Source organism: Nicotiana tomentosiformis, chromosome 10, assembly GCF_000390325.3.
Source record: "Nicotiana tomentosiformis chromosome 10, ASM39032v3, whole genome shotgun sequence".
Lineage (NCBI taxonomy): Eukaryota > Viridiplantae > Streptophyta > Magnoliopsida > Solanales > Solanaceae > Nicotiana > Nicotiana tomentosiformis.
In genome coordinates, this window is record NC_090821.1 from 67,410,719 (window position 1) to 67,437,320 (window position 26,602).

General features: G+C 39.9%; 1 protein-coding gene across 1 annotated transcript; it reads right to left on the reverse strand.

Annotated features, from left to right (window-relative positions):
- Positions 1–23,293: 23,293 nt before the first annotated feature.
- LOC104098672 (uncharacterized) lies at positions 23,294–24,370 on the reverse strand. Its single transcript, XM_009605469.4, has 3 exons — positions 24,179–24,370; positions 24,012–24,058; positions 23,294–23,667 (listed from the first exon to the last, which is right to left on the reverse strand). Exons 1-3 carry the CDS (start codon positions 24,261–24,263, stop codon positions 23,416–23,418), a joined length of 384 nt encoding a protein of 127 aa, XP_009603764.1. The 5' UTR covers positions 24,264–24,370; the 3' UTR covers positions 23,294–23,415.
- Positions 24,371–26,602: the final 2,232 nt, after the last annotated feature.

Genomic DNA, 26,602 nt, shown 5'->3' on the forward strand with positions numbered 1-26,602 from the left:
AAACATTAAAGATGCATGATTCCCGAGACCAATTAGATTTGATTCCATCGAGAGAGATCCCAACTTATGGTGCAAGTACTATGGGATGAACGGTCACCAGACATGGGATTACCGACACCTCCGAGAGGAGGTGGAAATATTATTGAAGAATCGCCACCTCAGAGAATTCTTGAGTGAGCGAGCTAAGAAAAATTATGGTCGTAACAGAGACAACGCGGAACTTCTGAAAGCAGGAGAAGAACCCCCATGCCAAACGATCAATATGATCTTGGGGGGGGGATGAGATTAACGATGTCACCTTTTCGGCAGCGAAGCAAACGAAAGTATCAATCACTCATGGTAAAAGACTCTATGAAGACGATATCACATTCATGGAGGAGGACGCAGGCGGATTGCTATTACCACACAACGACTCACTGGTAATTTCTTTAAATGTGTTATATTTTAAGATTAAACGTGTTCTAATGGATCCAGGAAGTTTGGCTAATATCATATCATAGAGAGTATTGGAGCAAACTAAACTCATCGGAAGCATTATTACGCAACAAAGCTCCTCGTTGGATTCAACCTTGCAAGTGTGATGACCTGGGGATAGATTTTGCTACTCACAAATGCTGAATGGGTAATGAAAACAACTCTCTTCGAAGTAGTATATGGTAACATGGGATACAACATTATCCTGGGAAGGCCATGGTTACATGAGATGAAAGTTGTACCATCAACATGTCACCAATTGCTGAAGTTTCCAATGCCCGAAGGAATCAAGCAGATAAGAGGTGATCAACCAGCATCAAGGGAGATGAATGTAATCTCAGTTTCCAGTAGCAAAAGGAAGGAACATACGACATATCAATTACAGGCACCGACACCTACTCCCAAGCTAGAAAGAGTTATCCCAGAAGCAGAGTCGTCAAAACAATATTAGGTGCCAAGATATTTCCAAGTTTTAGAAGAGATGGACACAACAAAGTCCACGATGGAGGAACTGGAGCAAGTTTCATTGTTTGAGGATTCCTAGAAAGAAAATTCCAATTGGGGACAAAACTGCACCCGGAGTCAAGTCTGGTTTTATTGAACTCCTTAAATTTAATGCTAATTATTTTGCATGGTCGCACGAGGATATGACAGGTATACCTATGGAAATAGCCGTGCACAAGCTGAGTTTGGATCCTAACATACCTCTCGGAAGGCAGAAGAAATGCCCTATTGCCGAGGCAAGGAATAGATTCGTTAAAGAAGAGGTAAACCCCTTGCTGAAAATCAGTTCGGTCCGAGAGGTAAGATATCTGGACTGGCTAGCCAATGAAGTAGTAGTTCCTAAGAAGAACAATAAATTCCGCATGCGTGTAGACTATAAAGACCTTAATAAGGTGTGCCCGAAAGACTCATTCCCACAGCCAAATATCGATCAAATAATTTATGCCATAACTAGAAACGAGTTGATGAGTTTTCTCGATGCTTATTCCGGGTATAACCATATTAAGATAAACCCGGAAGATCAGGAAAAACTTCGTTTATAACAAATTTTGGTACATATTGTTACACTGTAATGCCCTTCGGGTTGAAGAACGCCGGAGCCACTTAACAAAGACTATGGAAGTTTATATAGACGATATGCTCGTTAAGTCTTTGAATGTAGGTTACCATCTCAAGCATTTGCAAGAAACTTTCGACATCATGATGAAGCATAACATAAAACTTAATTCCGAGAAGTGCGCTTTCGCGGTCAATTCTAGTAAGTTTCTGGGATTTCTAGTCTCACAAAGGGAAATTGAGGTAAACCCCGACAAAATCAAGGCCATAGAGGATATCCCGGATCAATTTATGAACGTAAAGAAAGTCCAAAGGCTCAAAGGAAGATTAGCAGCTTTGAGGAGGTTCATTTCCTAGTCATCAAAAAAATGTCATAGCTTCTTGATAGTGCTAAAAAATAAGAAGAATTTCGATTGGATACCAGAGTGCCAGCATATGAAGAAGTACTTATCGATCCCTCCATTGCTCTCAATACCAAAAGAAGGTGAAACACTGCTAGTCTACCTCGCGGTTTTAGAAGTTACGATAAGTGTGGTTTTAGTCTGGGAGGACGAAGGTACATAATTTCCCATTTATTACGTTAGCAAAGTTTTAACGTGAGCAAAAACTCGCTACCCACATTTGGAAAAACTGGCCTTAGCTCTAGTAGTCGCCGCTCGAAAGTTGAGGCCCTACTTCCAATATCACCCGATAGCCATGGTGACTACTTTTACTTCGCGGAACATCCTCCACAAACCCGAGCTCTCCGGCAGATTGGCCAAATAGGCCGTCGAAATTAGTGAGTTCAACATAGAGTATAAATCGAGGACAACAATTAAGTCGCAAGTCTTGGCTTACTTCGGGGCAGATTTCAGTCCGGGACTACTTCCTCTGGCAACTAATATAAAGGGGTCTGGACTTGGAATAGTCTTTATCACGCCTTCGGGGAAAACTCTAAGGCAAGCCATCAAAACGATCCCTTTAACTAACAATGAAGTAGAATATAAAGCTTTGATTGAAGGGCTCGAATTAGCCCGGGGACTTGATTTCGAGGTAATTAAAATTAAATGTGACTCGCAGCTGGTGGTAAATCAAGTCTATGGATCTTTGATACCAAGGAAGAACGTATGCAACAATATATGGTAAAGGTCCAGGCTCTTTTGGCGCGATTTCGGGAGTGGTCAATCACTTACATCCCGAGGGACGATAACGCCAAAGCGTATGTATTAGAAAACTTAGGATCATCGACGGAAATAAAGGGACCAGAATCTGGGATGGTAGTAAAACTGATGAGCTCAGTCCTGAATATAGTTGGTTACAATGAGATAAATTCAACTAGTCTGGTCTGGGACTAGAGAAATCAAATAATCAACTATCTATAGCACGAGAAGTTGCCTGAAGATCCCAAAGCATCACATGCATTACATGCCAAAGCTGTACAATCTAGCTTCAAGAGAGACCAATTGTATAGAAAATCCTTCCAAGGCTCGTTGGCCCGGTGCTTAGGAGCGTCAGAAGCTAATTATGTCATGAGAGAAGTCCACGAAGGGATATGCGACAATCACTCAGGTGAAGTTTGTATGAGCATGATATTACTGGCCTCACATGGAATAAGATGCCAAATACTTCATACGAAAATGTGATAAGTGCCAACGCTATGTACCATTAGTACATCAACCGGCAAAACCCTTACATTCAGTTTTGTCCTCATGGCCGTTCATGAAATGGGGGATGTACATCGTCGGACCGCTGCCACCGGCTCCCGGAAAGGTAAGGTTTCTTTTAATTTTGACTAGCTATTTTTCTAAATAGTTGGAGGCAGGTCCTTATCAGAAGATCAGAGAACGCGAAATTGTCAATTTACTGTGGGAAAATATAATTTGCAGGTTCGGAAGACCAAAAGAGATAGCATTCGACAATGGGCCACAATATATCGATGTAAAAGTTACAAAATTTTTCGAAGATTTGAAGATAAAGAGTATCACGTCTTCTCCTTATCATCCAAGCGCGAATGGTCAAGCAGAGTCAACAAACAAAGTGATTATTCAAAACCTCAAGAAAAGGTTGGAAGAATCAAAAGGCAAATGGCCCGAAGAATTGTCCGGAGTTCTATGGGATTACCGAACAACGGCCAAATCGAGTACATGAGAAACTCCTTTTTCCTTTGTGTACGGTGATGAAACCCTAATCCCGGTGGAAGTAAGTGAACCCACTTTGAGATAATTTCGGGCAGATGAAGAATCGAACAACAAAGTGATATTAATCAACTTGGAACTACTCGAAGAACTTAGGGACTTGGTGAATGTAAGAATGGTACCTCAAAAGCAGAGATTGGAGCGATATTATAATTGAAGAGCCAACTTCCGTTATTTCAAAGTAAGAGACTTGATTCTGAGAAAATTAACCCAAAATACCCGGGAGTTTAACGTGGGGAAGCTAGGTCCAACGTGGGAAGGACCCTACCAGATTTCACCTATCACTGGAAAAGGTTCATACGAGTTGGAGAACCAGAATGGAGACAAGTTGTCTAGCAACTGGAACGTGTCACACCTCAAAAGATATTATTGCTGATGAACATTATTCAAGGGAAAGTATGTGTTACACTCTTTTTTCCTTTGTTCAGTTTTTGTCCCAATTAGGTTTTTCTGGAAAGGTTTTAACGAGACAGCAACAGAAAGCATACTACGAAGACATCGATAATAAGACCTTTGATAGCAAGGCAAACAAACAAGATTCCACTCGGGGATGGTTAGATAATCTTTGGTTCGATAGCAAATTCCCACTGGGAAGTTAAGTATGCTACCGAACAAAGGTTACCCAACCATTCACGAACACAAACCACTAGAAAGCTGTTAGATATTCCTTCGCTCGATAGCGTAAATTCCCGAGGGGAAGTAAAGTTGGGTTACCAAGTTGAGGATTATCTATAAATTCAGTAGTGGAATCTTCGTAGATACAAGACTTCTATTGTTCCAATTAGCACTCTTCGCATTCGAACACTGGGGGAGGGGGGGGGGGCACAAGTAATGCCAGTTTCTTTTCTGCATAGGAAAATGCTTATGTATTTTTTTTAAAATAGAAGGAATAAAATGAAATCCTTTTGCTTTTTATCTTGTTTCTTGTTTGAACAATAAGCTAACTTTGTCATTTGAAAGTTAAACAAGTATATAAAAGTTTAGTGCCGTAATGAACGGGAGACGTCCTCTTCAAGAGCACCGTAAATATAAGAGGGCCCTCTCTTATAAAAATCCTCATGTTAAAGGGTTAGTTCCAGAAGAATCTATGACCGGAATCTAAAATGCCATCGGGGAAAAATACAACCAAAGTTGCATATGAAAAGAACGCAAAAAGTAAACTTGCGCAAATACTAAGACTTAAACGATACTTGAGCAAAATATATGACTTTATTTACAAGAATGTGACAAAACGGTAAAAATGCAAAATGGAAAAAAATAAAAGAAAAGCTAAACTACAGCGCCTCCGGAACTAGGAAGAAGGGAAGTGTCTGCATTCCCCGGAGATGAAGATGAGTCCACCGATGACTTGACATTTTCCCTAGTTTGGTCTTCATCATCATCGCCTTATGATCCCTCTTCAATTCCAGAAAATTCGGAACCAAAACTAGAAGAACTAGGAGCATCAGACTGCGCCTGGAGTTCATTTTTAGCAGTCAACTTAAGCTGTCGGGTCTTAGCAATTTCGGCATCAAAATAAATAAGACCATCTTTGGCCTCTTTCAAGGTTTTTCTCCTCATGTTGTACATGGCATAGGCTTTTTCAACAATGAGGGAAGCCGATCAGCGCTTAAGTTCTTCTTTGAGTTGAGAAACCTCGGCAGAAAGGCTTTCCCGGGAGGACTTAGCAGACTTGAGGCTAACGTCAAAGTCACGAACAATTGAACTAAAGAGCATACTATGCTCAATAGTCTTCTTGTACTTCTCTTCTAGTTGGGCGTGTTTCGCCCACACAGCAACAAGCTCTTCGATTTTGAAGTTCAAGGTTGCTTCTAAGTTAGTTACTTTTTGGGAAGCAGCAGCCTCGCGCTTGGTTGCAGCAAGAACAACGTCTTGGACTTTAGCCCATTTGGCTTTGGCTTCATCAAATCTAACCCTCCGTGGCCCAATTTCTTGGCTAAGGGTTACCACTTCTTGCTCGCTTTGATGCAAACGAGCCTCCAAAGCAACAACCTCATTTGCTTTGGTTTCCAGTTCCGAAAGGCAGAGAACAATTTAGTCTCGTTCCGCCAAAAGCTGATTCCGTTCAGAAGTAAGTTATTCCTTTTTACGAATTATCCTTTGAAGGCCCTCAGAAGCAAGAAAGTTGGCCTACAAGACAAGAATAAATAAAACTTAGAATACATTCATACAAAAGTAGAAGAAGTAATAAAGGAAAAGAAGGACGTACCGTTACAACATTGTGCATGGAATTATTCAACAAGCACTCTCCCGAGAGTGCCTGAATCTTTTCCAGTCTTTTTCTGAAGCCAAAGGCTTCAGATAATTAGCAAGCTCCACCGGCGGGATAGCAAGTTGCATCCGGGAGAGACCAAAAGAGTAACGTTCCTCCTCCTTTGTATATCTTCAGAAGGGGCAGCATAATTCTACCCCATATTCCCATGAACTAGGGACTGTGGAAGAGGAACACCTTCTTCATGGTCAGATACGGCCGATCGAGGTGATATAGAAACTGTTGATGGAAGAGTGGATGAAGATGGAAGTGATTTAGCAGTCGTTGGTGTTGGAGAAGGTGGAGATGAAGTTGATGGAGTTGAAGAGTGAGAAGCAACTGCATCAAATGCAGTGTTGGTTGTTGGATACTCGCCAAACAAAGATGGCAAGGACCCGATACTCAGCCCCGCAACACCGGTTACAGAAATTAGGGCCCGAAAATGGGAGTTGGCTTATTCTACCAAATCAAATTCTCCCCAATGTGCCGAGACATCTTCTTCAGTTGGTGTAACTATCTCAACAGGTCGAGCATCTTGTTGAGATGATGAGTATCTTCGCCTTCTATGTAAAGAAGCTCCATAATTAACAACTTCATCATCATCATCATCAATCATCACGGTGCCTATGACTGGCTCGGAAGGAGGACCGGTCGTCATCGCCACCGGAGATGACTCGAGGGCATCCGTATTTGCCCTCTTATTATTTTCCTCGATCGTGAAGGAACGTCTTATCTTTGGATGCTTATCCTCCGGCCGGGGACTTCGTAAAGAATTGTTTGAGCCCGAAGCAGGCCCAGAGATACCTATTCGAGTAAGTGCTTCCTGAAGTAGCCTCATTGCATCACAAGATCATCTAAAATGTCCTCCTCGGGGACAACAACAGAGCCTGCAGGTAGACCTAATTTCATAAACAAGTCAGAAGGGTTCAACCAAGTTCTTCATAATGGAAGCAAGGTACATTAAAATTACCATGATTTTTGGCCTTCTACCCGTATTTAAGGGCCAGTTCTTTCCACAAACGAGTTTCAGGTGTTGTGACATCCAAGATCTTTTAACTCACCGGTCCATATTTTTTTCACCACTGGTGGGATCCATCGAGTTGATAAAACATGTGCAGGATGAAGAGTTGATACGACCACAAAGGAACATTTAGAAAAAAGAAATACAAAACAAAGAGCTTATGAGTGCAATTCCAAGCGGCCAAAAAGGATGAAGCCATTGTCGGAATGATGTCATTGGTGGAAATTACAACGAACTATTCCATCCACCCACAGTCGTTGTCATCATCCATGCTAGACAGCAAATCATGGTGGCCACGCTTTAAAGGTTTATCATTTCCCCGCGGAAGATTTTGGGAGAATAGAGATTCATCATATGAGATAAGGTTAGTTCCTCTCCAGTTTCCTGGCACATGTGTCGAAAACAGGCGACTGTCCTCCATACTGAAGGATTTTGTTATTCCAAACACACTTGGTAGCGAAGCCAAAACTCCATAATAACGGAATCTAACTCTCCACTGAAAGAAAACACACCCAAAGTAAAGGGATATATGTAAACGTATGTAAAACCTTCCTTGGGAAGGGTCACTCACTCCAATAGATCAGGAGCAATGATATCCAACTTATTGTAGCGGAAGTCTTCCTTCACAACAGAAATACTGGAATGATGAATGGAAGAAGGGTATCTACTAACAACCCATGTAAGAGGGTTAGCTTTGTTCAAGGTCCTTTATAGTACTGAGTTTTCTTGGGATGATGGAACCCACCGATGGAGGAACAGAGTCCTCGGCTTTGTTCGTGTTCTTTGTAGAACCAACATGCTTAGAGGAAGAAGCCATGGAAAAATAAGAAGGAAAAGATTTTGTGTTTGAAGAGAACTAGAGAAAGAATGGAAAACAAAGATGAAAATCAGAAGCTTGAGAAATTATGAAACGTAAAGGAAAAAAATGTGACGTATAATAAAATTTTGGCGGCTAAATTCATGGCCATGATTACCTCGATAATCGGCAAAAGTTGTGCTGAATCATGAGATGACGCGTGTTCGGGGCATTAAATGCGTAGAGACGTGCGTCTAATCAATCGTCAGGAACCTTCAGAGGGAGTTATAGTAATTCCCGCCAGAAAGTTATTTCTCCCAACTTTTCGGTAACACAAAGTTATGTCACCGAAAAGCAGGGGGACTATCTGTATTGGGTAAAATATTATATGATACGTATTCGTCTAAAGAGAGGACACGTGGAACCCAAGACAGGAATGACCGAAGACCGAGCGCGGCCATTCCGCTTGTCACCGGAAATGATAACGTTCATAAAGGTATGTTAAATGCTCTGCGCCCAGTAGCATTTAATAGGGGATATTCTGCAGCATTAAGAACGATGGTCCGTTACAGAGAATTTGACATTTATGTTCACCGTTACGTCTTCATCAATGACCCTCATAATTGACATTAAAGGAGGATATGATCCTAGGACTTCCTTCCCTAGGCATAACTATAAATAGTGAGTTTAGTTATCATTGTAAGAGACACAAATTTTCTCGCAAAACTTATACTATATTTTTTACGAAACTTAATACAATCTTACTTTCTTGCTTTTTGATCTCATCATTGTTGCGCTCGAAAATCTTGTTCCCGGAACCGTCATCTCTACTGTTACGTTTATATTTCAAGGCTAAATATTTCGCATTTCTTCAATTACTGTATTATTTCAGGATCAACTTAGTTCACTTGTCTAAAAACCACGTATAAATTTAACTGTACCGTTTTACGAGTAAACAATACTACTAAAGTATAAAAGATGAACAAATTAAAGAAAAGACTAAGATATATTAGATGCAAATAATTAAGCATCTGTAGTTATAACATTTAATTTCAGTTAATTTTAGGAGGGTGATGCGTGGGTAATTTGTAATCTGCAGTAAATGCTACATATCCTCCCATGGTTTTCTGATCTAGACGTAGTCGTGTAATCTCTTGGTCTTTTACATTTGCAATCTTTTCTGCTTGCTCGCTTTCTTCAATAATATTTTCTTGCATTTTCTCAGAAAATGCCAATTTTCGTCCACTCAACTTGTTTTCTCTTATAACAGCTGCTGCATGCACTCCACCAATGTTTGCCTATTAAAAAAAAACAAAATAATTTTGACCCTGTTGTTAGTGCACTTGTGAATGTATAATTTTATTGTTTACATTTTTCAAGTATAGTTTTTATATTTTTAGAATTTATTCTTGTTAGTTTCATGTGAGTAGTTGTTAGAGAAATTCATGAACTATTCTATTTCATCTTATATATATATATATTTACCCTCAAAATCGGATAACAGTTGAATTTGTAAGTGATTTTAAGGATACATGGACTAACTTGATACAAAATAATAAATTAGATCGCAATTGAAATAAATAATGACAAAGTAAATGCAAATCACATGAATTGAATAGTATCAACCTTGGAAGGCTAGCCACCCTCGAGTGAGGTGCGCTTCGATCGGTGTCAGGATACAGAAGAACAAAAGCTTAAAAAGAAATAATAATAATATATTGCTTTGGGATGCGTATTACAATGTATTAAATGAATTATCACACCCCCGCTTTATATAGTAAATGAGTCCTACTTTAGGTACAATTCTATAAAAGGTAAAAAATTCCTTGATTAGCTGGTTGCCTATTCCTTACTGATACGCGCTGAGATTTTCGCTGTAATACCCGACCGGTCACGGGTATTTTGGTCTTCTGTTGGTTATGCTAACAATATTTCTTCGAGCTCGATCGGGGCTAAGGTCGACTCCGGGATTACGAACTCAATATTCTTGAACACAGGCGTTCTGGCCCCGAGTTCTAGCTCGGTGGACTCAGGGTCAATCTTCAGTCTTTGGTTGTCATGTTCCGAGCCTAACTTGCCATATCTTAGGCGAGCTCGATTCCAACCGTATACAGATAGTCCTCTCGATTTTTGGAGAGTAGACGACGAGAAACGACATGACCTTTCGATTCTTTCTTTGACACCACATGACAGAAATGAAAAAACAGTCGAAATGTCTCGTCAGTCAAGTCTTAATGGCATTAAATGTTTGTCAGTTGTTGGTAGGCCACTCCTGAATGCGAACCGTCGTTGAAAAACTATAAATAACCCATCATTTTCTCATTCAAACTTTACATTCAAAACTTCTAACCTCATACCTTAGCAATCTCAATATTTTCAGGTACTTATATTTGAGGTCTTTTTATAAGAACTTCTGTTCCATCTTCATCCCAAACCATTAAGTGTACTCTTTTAACTTCCTCATTTTTCTTATTTACCCTCCATAAAGAAATGGCGAAAACTTCCAAATCCGTTCCCTAAAAAGAAACTCCTTCTACCTCGTAGCCGGCTACCGAAGAGACCGCTTCACGTACTGCTATCGAGGAACTAGCACCAGAACCTCCTCTAAAAATGTTCATCCACGGGGGGTGCCCATTCAATGCTTTAAAGTCGAAAAGCCCTCCTCTATACCGGGCCGGTGTGAGGAGGTCTCGAGGTATATTTGCTCGATCACCGAGGATATTCTCTCTGAAGTCAAGAAAGATTGTAACTAGGTTTACAAACATGTGGTGGTTCCCAAACCTGACGAAGGCATCACCACACACGTCGAGAGATTTTTAAGTGTTTATACTTATCCCTTCATATTGGGCCCCTTTGTCCCTGTTATCATCGACTTTTGCAAAAGATATGAGGTAACTCTCAGTCAAATTCACCCTTCTTTCTGGAGGATCGTAATCCTCCTCTGTTTCTTTGTAAGCAAGATGGAAGAGTGCCCTTTCACGATCAACCACCTTAAGCGTTTATACAGTCCCCGACTCTACCGGGGGGAGGGGGGAGGGGACTGATCAAGCTCGCCCGTCGGTCTAGTAAAGCCGCGTTCTTGAGAATCAATGAAGGTATGGATCGAGGTTGGCTAGGCCGTTTCATCCGAGTGAGGACCTCAGACTTGATCCCAGCCAAGCATATGTCGTTCCCTGAGAAGTGGAGCATGAAACGTAAGTATATAATTTTGCTTCCAAGATTTTATTTATCGCCCTTTCCGTCATTCTTATTGGTATTCTGTGATGGTGTAGTTGTTGCTCGGATCCCAAATGCAGTTCCTCGACTCAAGGAGTGGGTTAAGGGCATCGTATCTCAAAGGAATTATTCCTAATGCTCGTGGCGTGAGTTTTCAAAGGGCCGATGGGAGGTCCGTTCACACGGTGAGATCTTTTTCATGAATAATATTTGGTTTCCCTTTTGCATGATTAAGTCCTTATTTGTTTTATTTGTTTTTGCAGGTTTACCCAAGGATGTCCAAATGATCCCTCCATCTGGTGGTGACGATATCCTCATTGAGTCCCCTGCTCCGAAACAGGGTGAAGAGAAGAAGAGGAAAAGGGCCTTGTGTTCTCCGAGCTCGGAGAAAAAGACACCAAGAAGGAGGCTGATCAACAAGCCAAAAGAAACCTCCAGCTCCCGAATACTTGATTCGGACGCCCTCTACCAGCTTAGGGACGAGTCTGAAGAGGATGGAATTTTAGTGGCCCTGGATCCATCGGTCCCTAAAGAATGGGCATCAACCGAAAGGGGGGGGGGGGACGATAGAGGCCAATACCTACCAAACTCAAGAGGTTGATGCATCAGTGAGGGTCGAGAACCCTCAAGACGACGGTTCTGCTCCACATGGTGTTATCGATATAACAAAATCGCCTTCGTTCATGGACTCAATGTTCAGTGAAGCTCAAGTGGCGAAGGAGCGCTCAAATGATGGGGTCCAATGAGCGAACGATCCCCTCCAAAGCTTTGAGGATGGCATGGACTCTATTACCACAGAGGATGTCACCGGATTGGGTGATTTAGAAGTACCAAGAATAAGTGCTCCCTTAGGGATAGGTGGGTCTAGCTCAAGCCTGAGATTGGTCAACCGATTCCTTGTCCTGAGTGCCGATCTAGGTTAGAAACGGTCGATCGTTTTCTCTATTTCGGAGGATGCCCGAGTCCTTTCTGCGCCTGTTGGGGTAGCCAGTTACCTCCGGTGCCTGGTGACTGAAGAAGACCAGTCAAAGATGAACGAGGTGTAACCTCTATGCTTGTTCAATGAAGCACAACAAGCATTGAATAGGGCAGGGTGTTACCAAATCTTTTCATTTTCCACCTTTGGTTACTTAATGATCTTAATATTTTTCCTTGTATTCGCAGGCCTTGGTGCTTCACCACGATACCTTCCTTCGATATCGAGAAGAGCTTAGTATCCTTGAGGCCGAAGCCAAAGAGCTTACCGAGAAGAGAAATATGTACAAATTTCTCAGTGAGCAACGCGTGGGTGAGGTTAAGAGCCTTCGAGCTGTGATGGAGGTGGCTCGAAAGGAGAATGCTGACTTGGTTGAGAAGGTAAAAATATTTGAGGTTAGTGACGAAAAGCTAGGCTCGGTGATTAATGGTTGGAATCCACAGATTCAACAAAAAATTGATCAGATCGATCAACTACGAGCTGAGATGGATGCTATCAAGGCCGAGACTGACGAATAGAGGGGCATGATGGATCGTCTAGCCTCGAAAAAAGAGGTTGCTCGGGTATAACTAACTTTGGCTGAGGTCTAACTTCGAGCAGCAAAGGAAAAGGCCGAGGTGCAGGCCAAAAAGGTTGAAGAGCTCTACTCTCGGCTAAGTTCGGCGACTTCTCATCGAAAAATTATGGCCAAGAAACTTGAAACGACCAAGTCAGCGGCCGCGGTGGTGAAAGCCAACGCCGACGAGATGGTGGCCCAATATAAGGCCGATGCCGATGTGGACCAGGACCGCTTGAAAGATATTATTGAACACGAGAAGCGACAGTCACGAAGAGAGGCTCTCTAGGAGGTTCATGCTCGGGGTTTTGATCTATCGACTGAAATTGAAATTGCTAAGGGGTTCAAGGCTGATGCCAAGAAATTGGCTTACCCCGAGGAAGAAGAAGAAGAAGACTCTGAGGGTTTTGATGGAACCGGGGGCGAAAAAGACCAGGCTATTTAGACGTCTTTGTAGATGTTTTTGCATTTTTCGTACTTGTGCACTTTTGCACTTTTTGTTAAGGCCATTTGGCCTTTGTAAATACTGTATATAATATATAAGGCTTGTTTTTCCCTTCGACAGTTTAAGAATTTCTTTTTTCCTTTACTTTATTTTTTATGGTTGCAAACATCGAAATGCCTTAGCATAAAATAGTTAGGTCATGTTCAGAGGTTCGAACAGGCCTTGCCTTTGTCATTTTGTATAAGGCATCATGGGGGTTCGGTATGACCATAAAATTTCCCCCCCCCAAAGTACTTATGATTTTTTAGATTATAGTTTGCCGAAGGTAGCCTTTAGAACCGTTTATGAAATTTTGAAGGCCTTGTTTTTTGTTACGGGTATCGGACGTCTCCGAGTAGTTTTAATATGGTCGTAGCCTTTAGTTCAGGGGTTGTCCAGTGGGCTTGTTACCCCGTGTTATCCGGGCTTGCCTAAGATTACAGTCCCCGAATGGGCATGACCGTAGCCTTTAAGGTTCGGGCGCTGCCTAATAGGTCTCGTGTCCCCGGGCTCCGATAGCCCGAGTTGTCCGAGTATGTTTTTGGACGACAACCCCCGATTGAGAGTGATCGTTTGAACCCGAATAAAGGCGGACCTTAGGCTCGATACCAATAGGGGATCTAATGTAAGAAATTCCTTAAGAGGAAAAGAAAAAAGAGAAATTCTTAAGGGACAAGATATTTATCCGCAAGGTAGAAAACTTCTTTTTACTCTTGTACGTAATAGTTACACATGTGTACAAGTTTTGTGCCAAGGTTCGAGTAGTCTATGCAGGCATGGTTCATTTGACCATTTTGCCCTTAAAGTAAATCATATCGATTGAGCCGAGACCATTCAATCATAAAGTTTCCTTCCTTGCTAAAGTCTTTATCCGAGGGTAATGCCCCCGGTGTTCGGGGTGGAGCGTAGAGAGGCCTCGAATCTGTTATTGTGATCTTCGATACCGGTTTGTAACCGGCCTTCAATTCTAAGTTATCACGATTTACTATCACCTCGTTAAAAACCTTACCGGAAAACCCATTTGGTACAAAACCAGTTCAAGGAAAAAAGAGTGCAACACATGCTTTCAGGCCTAAAGATTGTATCATTTTTTGATGATTGCCTGCAAGTGTTAGTTCGTAATGTAAATAAATAAAAGGAAATGAATGAGGTCGTACCTTAACAATAGTATCGCTTCAAGTGAGTTATGTTCCAGTTGTTCGGTAGTTGCTCACCGTTCATTGTTCCGAGCTTGTATGATTCGTTACCGGTGATCTCGATAATTTGATAAGGTCCTTCCCAGTTCAGCCCCAGGTTTTCTTCGTTTGCGTTCTAGGTTTTTAGTGTGACCTTCCTTAACACTAAGTCCCCGACATTAAAGTATTGAAGGTTGGCCCTTCGATTGTAGTATCTCTCGATATGCTATTTTTGGGATGCCAACCGGACAAGGGCTGCTTCGCGCCTTTCATCTAATAGATCTAGGCTCGTATTCATAGTCTCATCGTTCGATTTCTTGGTTTCATATCGGAACCTGAGACTTGGTTCTCCGACTTTGACTAGTATTAGAGCTTTGATGCCGTAAACCAGTGAGAATGGGGTGGCCCTGGTACTGTACTTCGAGGTCGTACAGTATGCCCATAAGATTTCGACCTGGATTTCTTTCCATTTTCCTTTGGCGTCGATCAACCTCTTCTTGAGGTTTTGGAGTATGGTTTTGTTAGTCGATTCAGCTTGTCTGTTCCCACTAGGGTGGTAAGGTATTGATATGATCCTTTTGATTTTATGATCTTCGAGAAACATGCTAACTTTGTTACCGATGATTTGTTTCCCGTTGTCGCACACGATCTCGGTCGGCATTCTGAACTGGCATATGATGTGGTCCCAAATAAAATCGATGACTTCTTTCTCCCTGACCTTTTCGTATGCCTGGTCTTCCACCCACTTAGAAAAATAGTCATTCATGGTGACAAAACTGAATGCAGCAACTCCCAGGGCTGATGAATCATTGGAGCGTGTCTTTGACATTCATTACATTTTCGTACAAATTGCTTCGCATCTTTTTCCATATCGATCGAGTAGTAGCCAACTCTGATCACTTTCTGAACCAATGACTCGGTGCCTGAATAATTTCCACTGGCGCCATCATGGATTTTCCTCAAAACTTACTTGGTATCCCTTGGTCCTAGACATATCGCGAGTGGGCCATCAAATGTTCTTCTGAATAGGTTTCCGTCTCGGGACATGCTAAACCGGGATGCCTTTGTACGCAGGGCCCTTGATTCTTTTGTTTCCGATGGAAATTTTCCGGTCTTCAGATATTCTATATATTTATTTCTCCAGTCCCAAGTTAGGCTCGTTGAGTTAATCTCGGCATGGCCTTCTTTCACTACCGATCTCATAAGTTGTACGACTGCCCCCGAGTTGCACTCGTCGTCCTCGACCGATGAGCCTAAATTAGTGAGGGTATTGGCCTCACTGTTTTGATCCCGAGGTACATGTTGCAAAGTCCATTATTTGAACCGATTTAATGTTACCTTCAACTTATCCAGGTACCTTTGCATTTGTTCTTCTTTGACTTTGAACGTCCCATTAACTTAGTTCACCACAAGGAGGGAGTCGCACTTGGCTTCGATCACCTCTGCCCCCAAGCTTTTAGATAGTCCGAGACCTGCAATCAAGGCCTCATATTCAGCCTCGTTGCTAGTTAATTTTATAGTCTTAATAGATTGTATAACTACATTGCCTGTTGGTGGCTTCAATATGATTCCAAGTCCCTTTTGCGTTCGAAACGCCGTCCGTAAAGAGGGTTCAGATCCCCAAGGAGGTTCTTGAGTAGATTATTAACTCTCTTTCCACCTCGGGTATTAGGGTCAGCGTAAAGTTGGCCACAAAGTCTGCCAAAATTTGAGATTTAATGGCGGTCCGGGGTCGATATTCAATATCGTACCCACTGATTTCCACGACCCATTTGGCCAACCGGTCCGAGAGCTCGGGCTTATTCATGACATTCCTCAACGGGTAAGTAGTCACGGCACATATGAGGTGACACTGGAAGTATAGTTTTAGTTTTCTAGAGGCACTTAGCAAAGCGAGCGCCAGCTTTTCTAGGTAAGGGTACCTAGTTTCAGCCTCACCTAGGGTCCTGCTAACATAGTAAATTGGAAATTGCGTACCTTGCTCTTCCCAAACCAGGACTCCCCTTACCGCTATCTCCGATACTGCCAAGTACAAGCATAGTTACTCGTCTGTCCTCGGCATGTGAAGTAACGATAAATACCGCTTGAGTTCCTCCAAATCATGTTAGCACTCCGAGGTCCATGAGAAATTATTCTTATTCTTCAATAGTGTAAAGAACCGGTGGCTCTTGTCGGAGGACCTCGAGATGAATCGTCTCAGGACGGTTATGCGCCCAGTTAATCTTTGCACGACCTTCACGTTATACACAACCGTGATATCTTCGATGGCTTTGATCTTGTCGGGGTTGATCTCGATTCCCCAGTTGGATACCATGAATCCGATATTGTCGGGTTGATCTCAATTCCCTATTTGGATACCATGAATTCGAGGAATTTACCTGACCCAACTCCAAACACACATTTCTCCGGGTTCAGCTTTATATTGTATTTCTTCAATATGCTGAAGGTTTCATGCAAATGTTTTAAATAGTCCTCTGCTCGTAGGGACTTAACCAATATATCGTCAATGTAAACCTCCATTGATTTTCCTATTTGTTTCTCGAACATCCGGTTTACTAGGCGTTGGTAAGTGGAACCGACATTGTTTTAACCCAAATGGCATCACGTTATTGCAATATGTGCTGTATTTAGTGATGACATAGGTTTTTTCCTGATCACCCAAGTTTATCCGTATTTGGTTATACCCGGAGTAGGCATCGATAAAACTGAGGATCTCGTGGTCGGCCGTGGCATCGATCATGCGATCGATGTTGGGCAAAAGGAAAGAGTCCTTCCGATATGCCTTATTCAAATCCTTATAGTCTACACATATTCTTAATTTATTCCTTTTTTTAGGAACTACCACTACGTTCGCTAACCAATCCGGGTATTTAACCTCCCGAATGGACCCCTATTTTAAGGAGTTTAGATACCTCGTCCTTGATGAAAATATGTTTGACCTCAGACTGGGGTCTCCTCTTCTGCTTGACCGGATAGAACTTCGGGTCCAGGCTCAGCTTGTGAGTGGTTATCTCCGGTGGGATCCCTGTCATATCAAGGTGGGACCAAGCAAAAAAATCTTCATTATCTATAAGAAATTGAATGAGTTTTTTCCTGAGCTCGGGGCTTAACCCCGTGCCCAAGTGTACCTTTCGATCGGGTAAGTGTTCACTCAACACGACTTGTTCTAGTTCTTCGACCATTGATTTTGTAGCATCAGAATCATTGGGGGATATGAAATATCCGGGGACCCCGTAATCATCGTCCTCATCTACCCCTCGTTCCTCTGATTATGTCGAGGCCGGTATCAGCGATTGCTATTTTGGCCCCGTATTTGATCATTTGGTTCGGATCATCCGATGGTGAGATTGTGGGTGCTAGGATCACTTCATCGACCGCGAACATTTCCTTGGAGTCCTATTATTCCCCATAAACTGTTTTGATTCCGCTGGGTGTTGGGAATTTCAGCACCTGGTACAGCGTCGATGGTACTGCTATAATGTTGTGGATCCATGGCCTCCCGAACAAAGCGTTGTACCTCATGCCTCCTTCGATCACATAAAACTTAGATTCCTGGATGGTCCCGGAGGTGTTCACCGATAATGTTATCTCACCCTTAGTGGTTTCACATGCCATGTTGAATCTATTTCGAACTCGGTCTGCATGCATGATTTGATGTTGTAGACCACATCTCCACGACCCTCGGTCGGATGATATTGGCCGAGCTACCTGGATCGATTAACACACACTTAACTTGAATTTTATTTATGAGTATAGATATTACCAGTGCATCGTTGTAGGGTTGCACGATCCATTCCGCGTCCTCATCGTTGAAAGATAAGGTTCCTTCCCGTACGTAGTCTCGAGTTCGTTTCTCCCTCGTGATGGACACTTTGGTGCGCTTCAACATCATCCCCTGAGGGACATCGACCCCACCAATGATCATGTTAATGAAGTGTTGAGGTTCTTCTTGTTCGGTCTATTTGTTAGAATCCCTATTCCTGAAATGATTCTTGGCTCGATCTCTCAGGAATTCTCGAAGATGCCCGTTGTTGAATAGTCGCGCTACTTCATCTCTCAACTGTCGGCAATCCTCCATTCTGTGGCCGTGAGTGTTGTGATATTTAAATATTCTGGTTAGGATCCCTTTGGGTTGGATCAGATTGTAGAGGTCGAGGCCATTTGGTATCTTTGATGCATCCGATAACCGATATAATGGCGACAACATCGACGTTAAAGTTGTATTCTAATAAACTCGATGCTTCTTTAGGCTCGATGGGCCTGTCGAAACTATTTTTTCTCATGAGTCCCTGGTTGATCTGACCTCGGTTACTTCTCCTTTCATTTCTTATAGAGTTTCGCCCGGACCCGCTGTTTCTTTGGTCTCCATTATACTGCTGATAACGATTCCTGTTCGATCTCGGTTCACGATCGATGTCTCTCTTGACTCTGCCGATGGTTCTGACGGGATATACGGACCCGGAAGGGGCCCCATGTCACTACCCAGACAGATGGGCGGCGACGGATACCTGGTGCCTTACTCAACCGAGTACCAACGTTACATATCATTCTTATCATACTGTCATTGGCAAATGGGACAAACGGGCCGTCATTGGCTAACCAGAATAACATAAGGGAATACTCAATATAAGACGACCCAATCTGACAACATAGGGTCTATAAGACCAAAACTACACTGAACATAGTCGATAAGGCCGTACAATCTTTCACGTACGCGACATATGTCTACAAGCCTCTAAGGATACATAAATGTCATAAAGTTTGGGATAGAGCCCCGCCATATCAATCAACACAAGTCCTAATCATACTTACCAATAGCAACTCCGAAGCAAATGGAGCATACTAACATCTTCCGCTGAGCTGATAACTTACTTGGAGGACTCTCGACCTGTCTATCGGGACTTGCAAGCATGAAATGCAGCATCCCCAGGCAAAAGGGCAGTATAAATAATATACCGAGTATGTAAGGAATGAAAATCAGTAAACAATAGACATGAGAAAAACATGGAGTAAAAGACTCGACATGTATGTCTGAATAACTCTGTGAATCATTAATATTTACAATGTCATGCATATGCGTATAAATATCATACCATTCTTAGGTATATGCGTTCATAACAATATCAAGCCTCTGAGGGCATCCCATCATATTATCTCGACCACTGTGGGCAAATCATCAACGTATACCAGCTGATCAGGTGGTGGTGTATATATAATGACGTAACATTTTTCCATATCCCATATACATATACACGTATATAACCATCTGGTCAGGGGTCAATGTATATATATAAATGCATGAAATGCATAAGAAATACGTTACTAAGATTTCTCAAAATATCATAAAATCAATATGCCTTTCGGATAAACTTTATCAAATATGTATTTTTCTGAGACCCATGAACAAAAAATATAATAATAATTCATATGGGGAATCAAGAATATAGACACCCCTAGTACTTCTATGAATAGAGTCATTTATGAAAATTGTGCGTTTACTCATTTCGTTTGTATCGTATGGATTATGCCAAAAAGAAAGAAAGGATAGCCTTAACATACCTGAGTCGATTCTCTTGACAATCGCTCTAACACACGTCTTTTGTGATAAAACACGTGACGATGGATCGAAGTAGGAAACAATTCGTATGATATTCTTGAGAAAGATTGTACCGTACTCCTTTAGAACCGCAAAATCCCGTTGCTATTTTCTAAGAAGCCTCGTACATCAACATTCAATCTTGGATCATATTCAAAAGAATTATCCTCAAGGTGTTGGAATGAATTCCCAAAATGAATTCTTAACTAAGAGATGTTGAACATTGATAATTCATTCTTCACATAAAACGAAGTGTGAATGTTATAAGTAGCCTTTCCAAACTGAAAGCAAAATCATATTGTCATCACTTATATAGTTTGCTGAAGCACTTTGCTTTGCTATGAAGATTGAATATGTCTTTATTTGAATTTTTGAGATATCTTACACATGCATATTCATACTTAGAATGGCTAGCGTTACTTATGTTGGGTTATCTATGAATTTGAGATATCTTACATGTGCATGTGGGCCCTACTTTTGTGGATGACTTGGCCAACTATTATTCTAATTATGCCACCTATATGTGAGTTTTAAGAGTCACATTTTGTTGGCTGCCACGTTTAAGAATTAAATCCTTATCTAATAATTATGCTTAATTAATTAGGTAATATCCCATTATCCAATAATTAACCAATTACCCACATAATAAGAATTATCCCAAATTACTTAAAATGCTACTCAGTTTTAATACACTTTATACACCTTACTATCATGGTCATGCGGTACCTTGTATGATACTAGTCCATAAATACCAGGTATTTTAGCTCGGATTGTATCTTTTCCAAAATGTCAAACTTCGACGAAATTCATTTTCTTCGATTTGCTTACCCTTTCACCTTCACGAATTTACTCGTCACTTGTTTGAAATAGAATAATGCTTATAATCTTAAAATAATCCCATTCCCGAATTTACGTCGATTAACTTACGACGAAACTTTAACGTACGAAAATGCGGGATGTAATTTCTCATTTCCGAGCTTTTATCAATTTACTTATGGCGTACTTTTACATACAAAAATATGGGGTCTAACCCCCCAAGTTGATCATCTTCGACCGTGATTTTAGATTGATATCGGTTATGTACATCAGCCCAAGTGACGGCCGAATATTCCACCATGTTCTGTTTCAACTGATGTGAAGCCAATGGGATCCGAATATTAAGTCCTTGGGTGAAAGCCTGAACGACCCAATCATCAACGACCGGTGGCAGGTCCATTCATTCCATTTGAAACCGAGACACGAACTCTCTAAGCATCTCGTTATCATTCTGTTTTACTTTAAAAAGGTCCGACTTCCTGGTCTCGACCTTGGTGGACCCTGCGTGTGCTTTCACGAAAGAATCTGCAAGCATAGCAAATGAGTCAATAGAATTAGGAGGTAAGTTGTGATACCATATCATAGCTCCCTTTGACAGGGTTTCACCGAACTTTTTCAGTAAGACAGACTCGATCTCATCATCCTTCAAGTCGTTCCCCTTGATGGCACATGTGTAGGAGGTTACATGCTCATTTGGGTCGGTCATTCCGTTGTACTTAGGAATTTCGGGCATGCGAAATTTCTTAGGGATAGGCTTTGGATCCACGCTCGGAGGAAAAGGTTTTTTCACGAACTTCTTGGAATCCAAGCCTTTCAATATAGGTGGTGCTCCTGGAATTATAGGTTTCCACCTTTTTGTCGATTTGTTTCTCCCCTGATTCTACTCGTTTTGTCAGTTCCTTGAGCATCTTTATGATCTCGGGGATAGTCTCCAATTCGTTTTCATTCGACCTCTCTACGATCAGTTCATCCTTGCGGATGACTTCCCGGGGTGGATCGAGTTCAACTCTACTCGTTGCACGACTTTGGTTCTGTAACTGAGCTATCGCTGCCTGTTGAGGTTGCAATATTTCGAAGATCACCCTTAAACTGATCCCATCTCCACCAACATTTTGTGTGTTTTGAGCCGCTGATCGGGCTCCACCACGGACGCTATTCTCGAGTTCGGTAGGCAGGTTTGTGTCGATAGCCACATGTGAATTAACGTCAATTGGGTCTGCGACCATAATTCCGATGGGATCAACGAGCGGTACTTCATTACCGGGTGCTATGTTGTTATTTTTACCGTGATGACCGGACTCATTGTCAACATGTAGGGGTGCTGATTGAGAGTTTGACATTTTGAGTTTTAACATGAAATTAGAGACACTTCAAAGAACAAGTGTAAAGTAGTGTGTGTTATGGAGATTTGTATCAAATAACCATTATTATCCTTAGCCCAACGGTGGGCGCCAAATTGTCTACCCTCAAAATTGGATAGCAATTGAATTTGGAAGTAGTTTTAAGGATCCATGGACTAACTTGATACAAAATGATAAATTAGATCGCAATTAAAATAAATAATGACAAAATAAATACAAACCACACGAATTGAATAGTATCAACCTTGGAAGGTTAGCCACCCTCGAGCCAGGTATGCTTCGATCGATGTCAGAATATTGAAGAACAAGAGCTTAAAGAGAAATAATAAAAACGTATTGCTTTGGAATGCGTGTTACAATGTGTTAAATGAATTATTAGACCTCCATCCCCCTTATATAGTAGAGGAGCCCTACTTTAGGTACATTTCTATAAAAGGTAAAAAAAATCCCTTGATTAGCTGATTGTCGGTTCCTTACTGATACGCGCCGAGATTCCCGCCGTAATACCCGACCAGTCACGGATATTTTGGTCTTCTGTTGGTTATGCTAACAATAGTTTTTCGAGCGCGATCGGGGCTAAGGTCGACTTCGGGTTTACGAACTCAGTGTTCTCGAAGACAGGCGTTCTGATCCTGAGTTCTAGCTCGGTGGGATTCGGGGTCGATCTTCAATCTTTGGTTGTCATGTTTTGAGCCTAACTTGCCATGTCGTAGGCAAGCTCGATTCCGACTATATATATATATATATATATATATATATATATATATATATATATATGGGGTCTAATGTTGCAACTAATTATGCGGAGAATGATTTACATTGGAATACTATTTCTCAAATTATTTTCCGATGTTAGATAAGAATATTAGGTCACTCGTAAGAATGCTCGACATGGTGATGGCGTGTCAATTAATTAGTGATAATGTTAAAAATTAAATATTTATATCCTGGCTGAAGCAAGTGACAGACAGCAATAGTCAAATTGTTGTAGAGATGCCCATAAATAATCAAGTAATTTTATATAACTTGGCTAAAATATTTTCATTGTACAAACATTTATTTTTTATCATTCGAGATATCATGTGAGTAAATAAATGTTAAAGTAAAAAAGAAAAGCTATCAAATTAAACTAACCAAACAGTAGTGAAAAACAATACTATTCATCAATGAAAATCAAACATTTTAGGCCGTACTTACAAAAATGATAAAATTTCGGAGAAAATAAACAAAGAATGAGATAATTAAGAAAGTGATACTAGGATTGGTTTCTTTAATCTAATCATGCAGCCCAATTAAAAAATGAGATAATTTCAACAACATATCTATTACTGTTCGACCTTTTTCGGTAAAAAACATACACAATTTGTTTCCATATGACAACAATTTATATAACATAGACTAAGATATATATTAGATGGAAATAAAAGTAGTCAAGCATCTTTAGTTATAACATTTTAATTTTAGTTATTTTTAGGAGGGTGATGCCTTGGTAATTTGTAATCTGCAGTAAATACTACATATTTTTTCTGATCTCCAGCCAGTGAGAGAAGACGTCTTCTTGTAATTTCTTGGCCTTCTACATTTGCAATAATATTTTCTTGCTTGCTTTCTTCAATAATATTTTCTTTCACTTTCTCGGAAAATTCCAAATTTCGTCCACTCAACTTGTTTTCTCTTATTATAGCTGCTGCATGCATCCCATCAATGTTTGACTATCGATCAAAAAAACCGAAATAGGGTAATTAGAAAATGAGTTTAACTTATGTACATTGAGTCTGACAACGTAAAATCATATTTTTATAACAAAATCAGGTCATTTAAAAACTTTTACACTATTAGTTAATCTAAATATTAACTACAGGTAACCATCCATAAAAAGCAACATTAGTAACCTATAAATAAGTCATACCTTTAGAAAAAAAATTTACATAACCTAAAAATATGCAGATACTTGAAACATTCTGGTTGAAACGAAGAGCTAGTACTTAAAAGTAATTTCATTATGATATACAAAATGGAAAATGATTGAAACCGAATGAGAGTTACGTATACAAACCTCACTATTTGGGATGAAGTTGCATCTTTTGGTTGCAATATTGCTACCTACACAGAAAAATCAATAAAAAATATTTTCTTCTTAGTTTTTAAGTAATGACAAGGAATAAAAACTTATTTTTTCCGCAAAAACTAGCTAGGATATAGAAAAATAGTGAAAGAAATTACCTTGGTAGGAAGTTGTGTAAGAGAGACTTTGAGCAATGAAGATTAGGAGCAACAATAAAGTTGTAATTCGAATAGGTACTGACATTGTAACTACTTTCTGTGTTTTGGGGTATGTCTGTTTTTCTTTTCCAAATATCCAAAGAAAACAGAAAGTCGACTATATAGGGAAAGCACATGTACACAAGTCAAAGATTTGGTACAAAGTACACTAACATTAAAAACTTCTACATTCCCAAGTCAAAGTAATAAGACTAGCTAGGGTTCCCAAGAATAATTTTAACCTTCAAATCCAAGTTTAAGAAATAAATAAGTTTACACAAGGGGACCAAGTTTACTGGCATGCATTCCCATGGCAAATTTTTGTTTAAAAATTGGTGTTGATCTATGTGGCAGTCATTTTTGTAGTACTAGGATCTCGAGACTCTTGAAATTACCATAAAATATTGAAGAAGAAAAAAAACTCCCATAATATTCATTTGGAAAAAAGTTTCACTACTTTCGAATATTATCTGCATTTAACTTTCGTTATACTATCCGATCAAATTTATCCTACCGTTATACTATCTGGCCAAATTTACCCCTATCATCAGCAAATATTTAAAAATTACCCCTTAATCTGTTAAGTATTCCAAAATCTCTCAAATTCATTTTATGTAAATCACTTATTGTTCTTCTTGTTCCATTATTTTCAGAAATTACTATTGATATGAATGCTAAAGTTACTAGACTAAATAAATTATCCATATTTGTTTTTAAATTACCAATGCACCCATCTCTCTTCTTGTAATAATGAGTTTGGAATTGGTTTAAAATTTTATTTTAATCATATACACACCGTAGAATTTATTGGGTCTATTTATCGTGTATTATATGCAGCTGATCATCATGTATGTACATGCATATTCAAATATATTTTTGTCATTGACTAGTTAGTATAGTGCACAATATGTAGGCATAAAACAAAGTTGAATTCAACAATGTAAAGTTTATGTGGAACTTCAACTTCAGTCACTAGCAAAGTCTCCATACATTTGGTGCAACGAATTCATTAAAATTGGGATATTATAAATACTTTTAGAATTTAGAAAAGCTACCTAATTTAGATTTTTCAATTTACTATACTTTGTTTATTAACAACTGTATTATTTAATATTTTTATTTTTTTTCTCCAATTCAGAAAGTAGGTAAATGCTAATTATTTTGAAAGTAGTGGGACTAAGAAGAAGAAAAAATAATTTGAGAGATTCCGGGTCACCTGACGGACCGAGGAGTAATCTTTTAAAAGTTTGCTGATTGTAGGGGTAAATTTGGCCCGATAGTATAACAGTATGGTTAAATTTAACCCGATAGTATGATGAAGGTTAAATGTAGACAATATCTCAAAGTAGAAAGGTATATTTGGCCATATTCCCTATTCATTAGATATTTTAGTGCCACCGAACAATAGTCATTTTTTGACGACCTAAATTCTCGACAACTAAACATTGACAAAAAGTGTGAAATAACTTGTAAGAGTTAACTGAGTTTGTTGGGTGAGTGGTTTTTTACATGGAAAACCTCCGATCGATTTTCCTCACCAGCAGTCTCCTCAGTCAGAGTTCGTTGTACTGAGTTTGCCTAGTACGACTTACATCTCTTGTGTAATTTGCGAGGTATTATACAGTAAATATATTACTCAGTGCACACCAAAAAAATAACGGTTGCGGATTTCCCTGAATTTTTTAAAAAAGTGTGAAATCATATGATCAATTTGATTTTGTGGATAAGAGCTATTTTTTAAATATTTTTTCGTGATTCAAATATTAATCGTTTTGTTAATTGAATTTATTTTAAAATATTTGACGCTTTCATTATTTTTTTGTCCAAAATATGTTATTACTGATCAAATGAATGAAAAGTTAATTTAGTGACATATATATCTAATTAAGGAGATATATAAAGAGTAATATAGACAATTTTCTTATTTATAATTAAAGCTATTAAATGTCGTTCTTAGGAACGTGAAAAAAATAATAATTATATGGACAGGATGAAGTAGTTTTTAATTGAAAAAACGTCCAAGTTTATTGTACTCTGGGATCATCTTATTCTTGTTGTCAGCCAATCGTCTCATATTTGCTCTTAATTTAAGGGAGGTTCAACGTTGTCTAGTTGAACTATACTGTCAAAATAGTTTTTCGAAAAGAATGATTCAAATTTACCATTTTACTTTTAGTTATGGATTAAAATTTTCTTCAGTCATACTTTAAGTTGGAATATCGTTAGGGCTAGGAACAATATTTGATATAATATATTTGCTAACAGTAAGGGTGTATAACGCGGATCTACATGGTCACTTGTGGGTCCTCAAACCCCCATTACTTTTGACCAAATTTTGTAAATTTACATACGCAATTTTAAAAATATTTAGATAAATATTGAGTG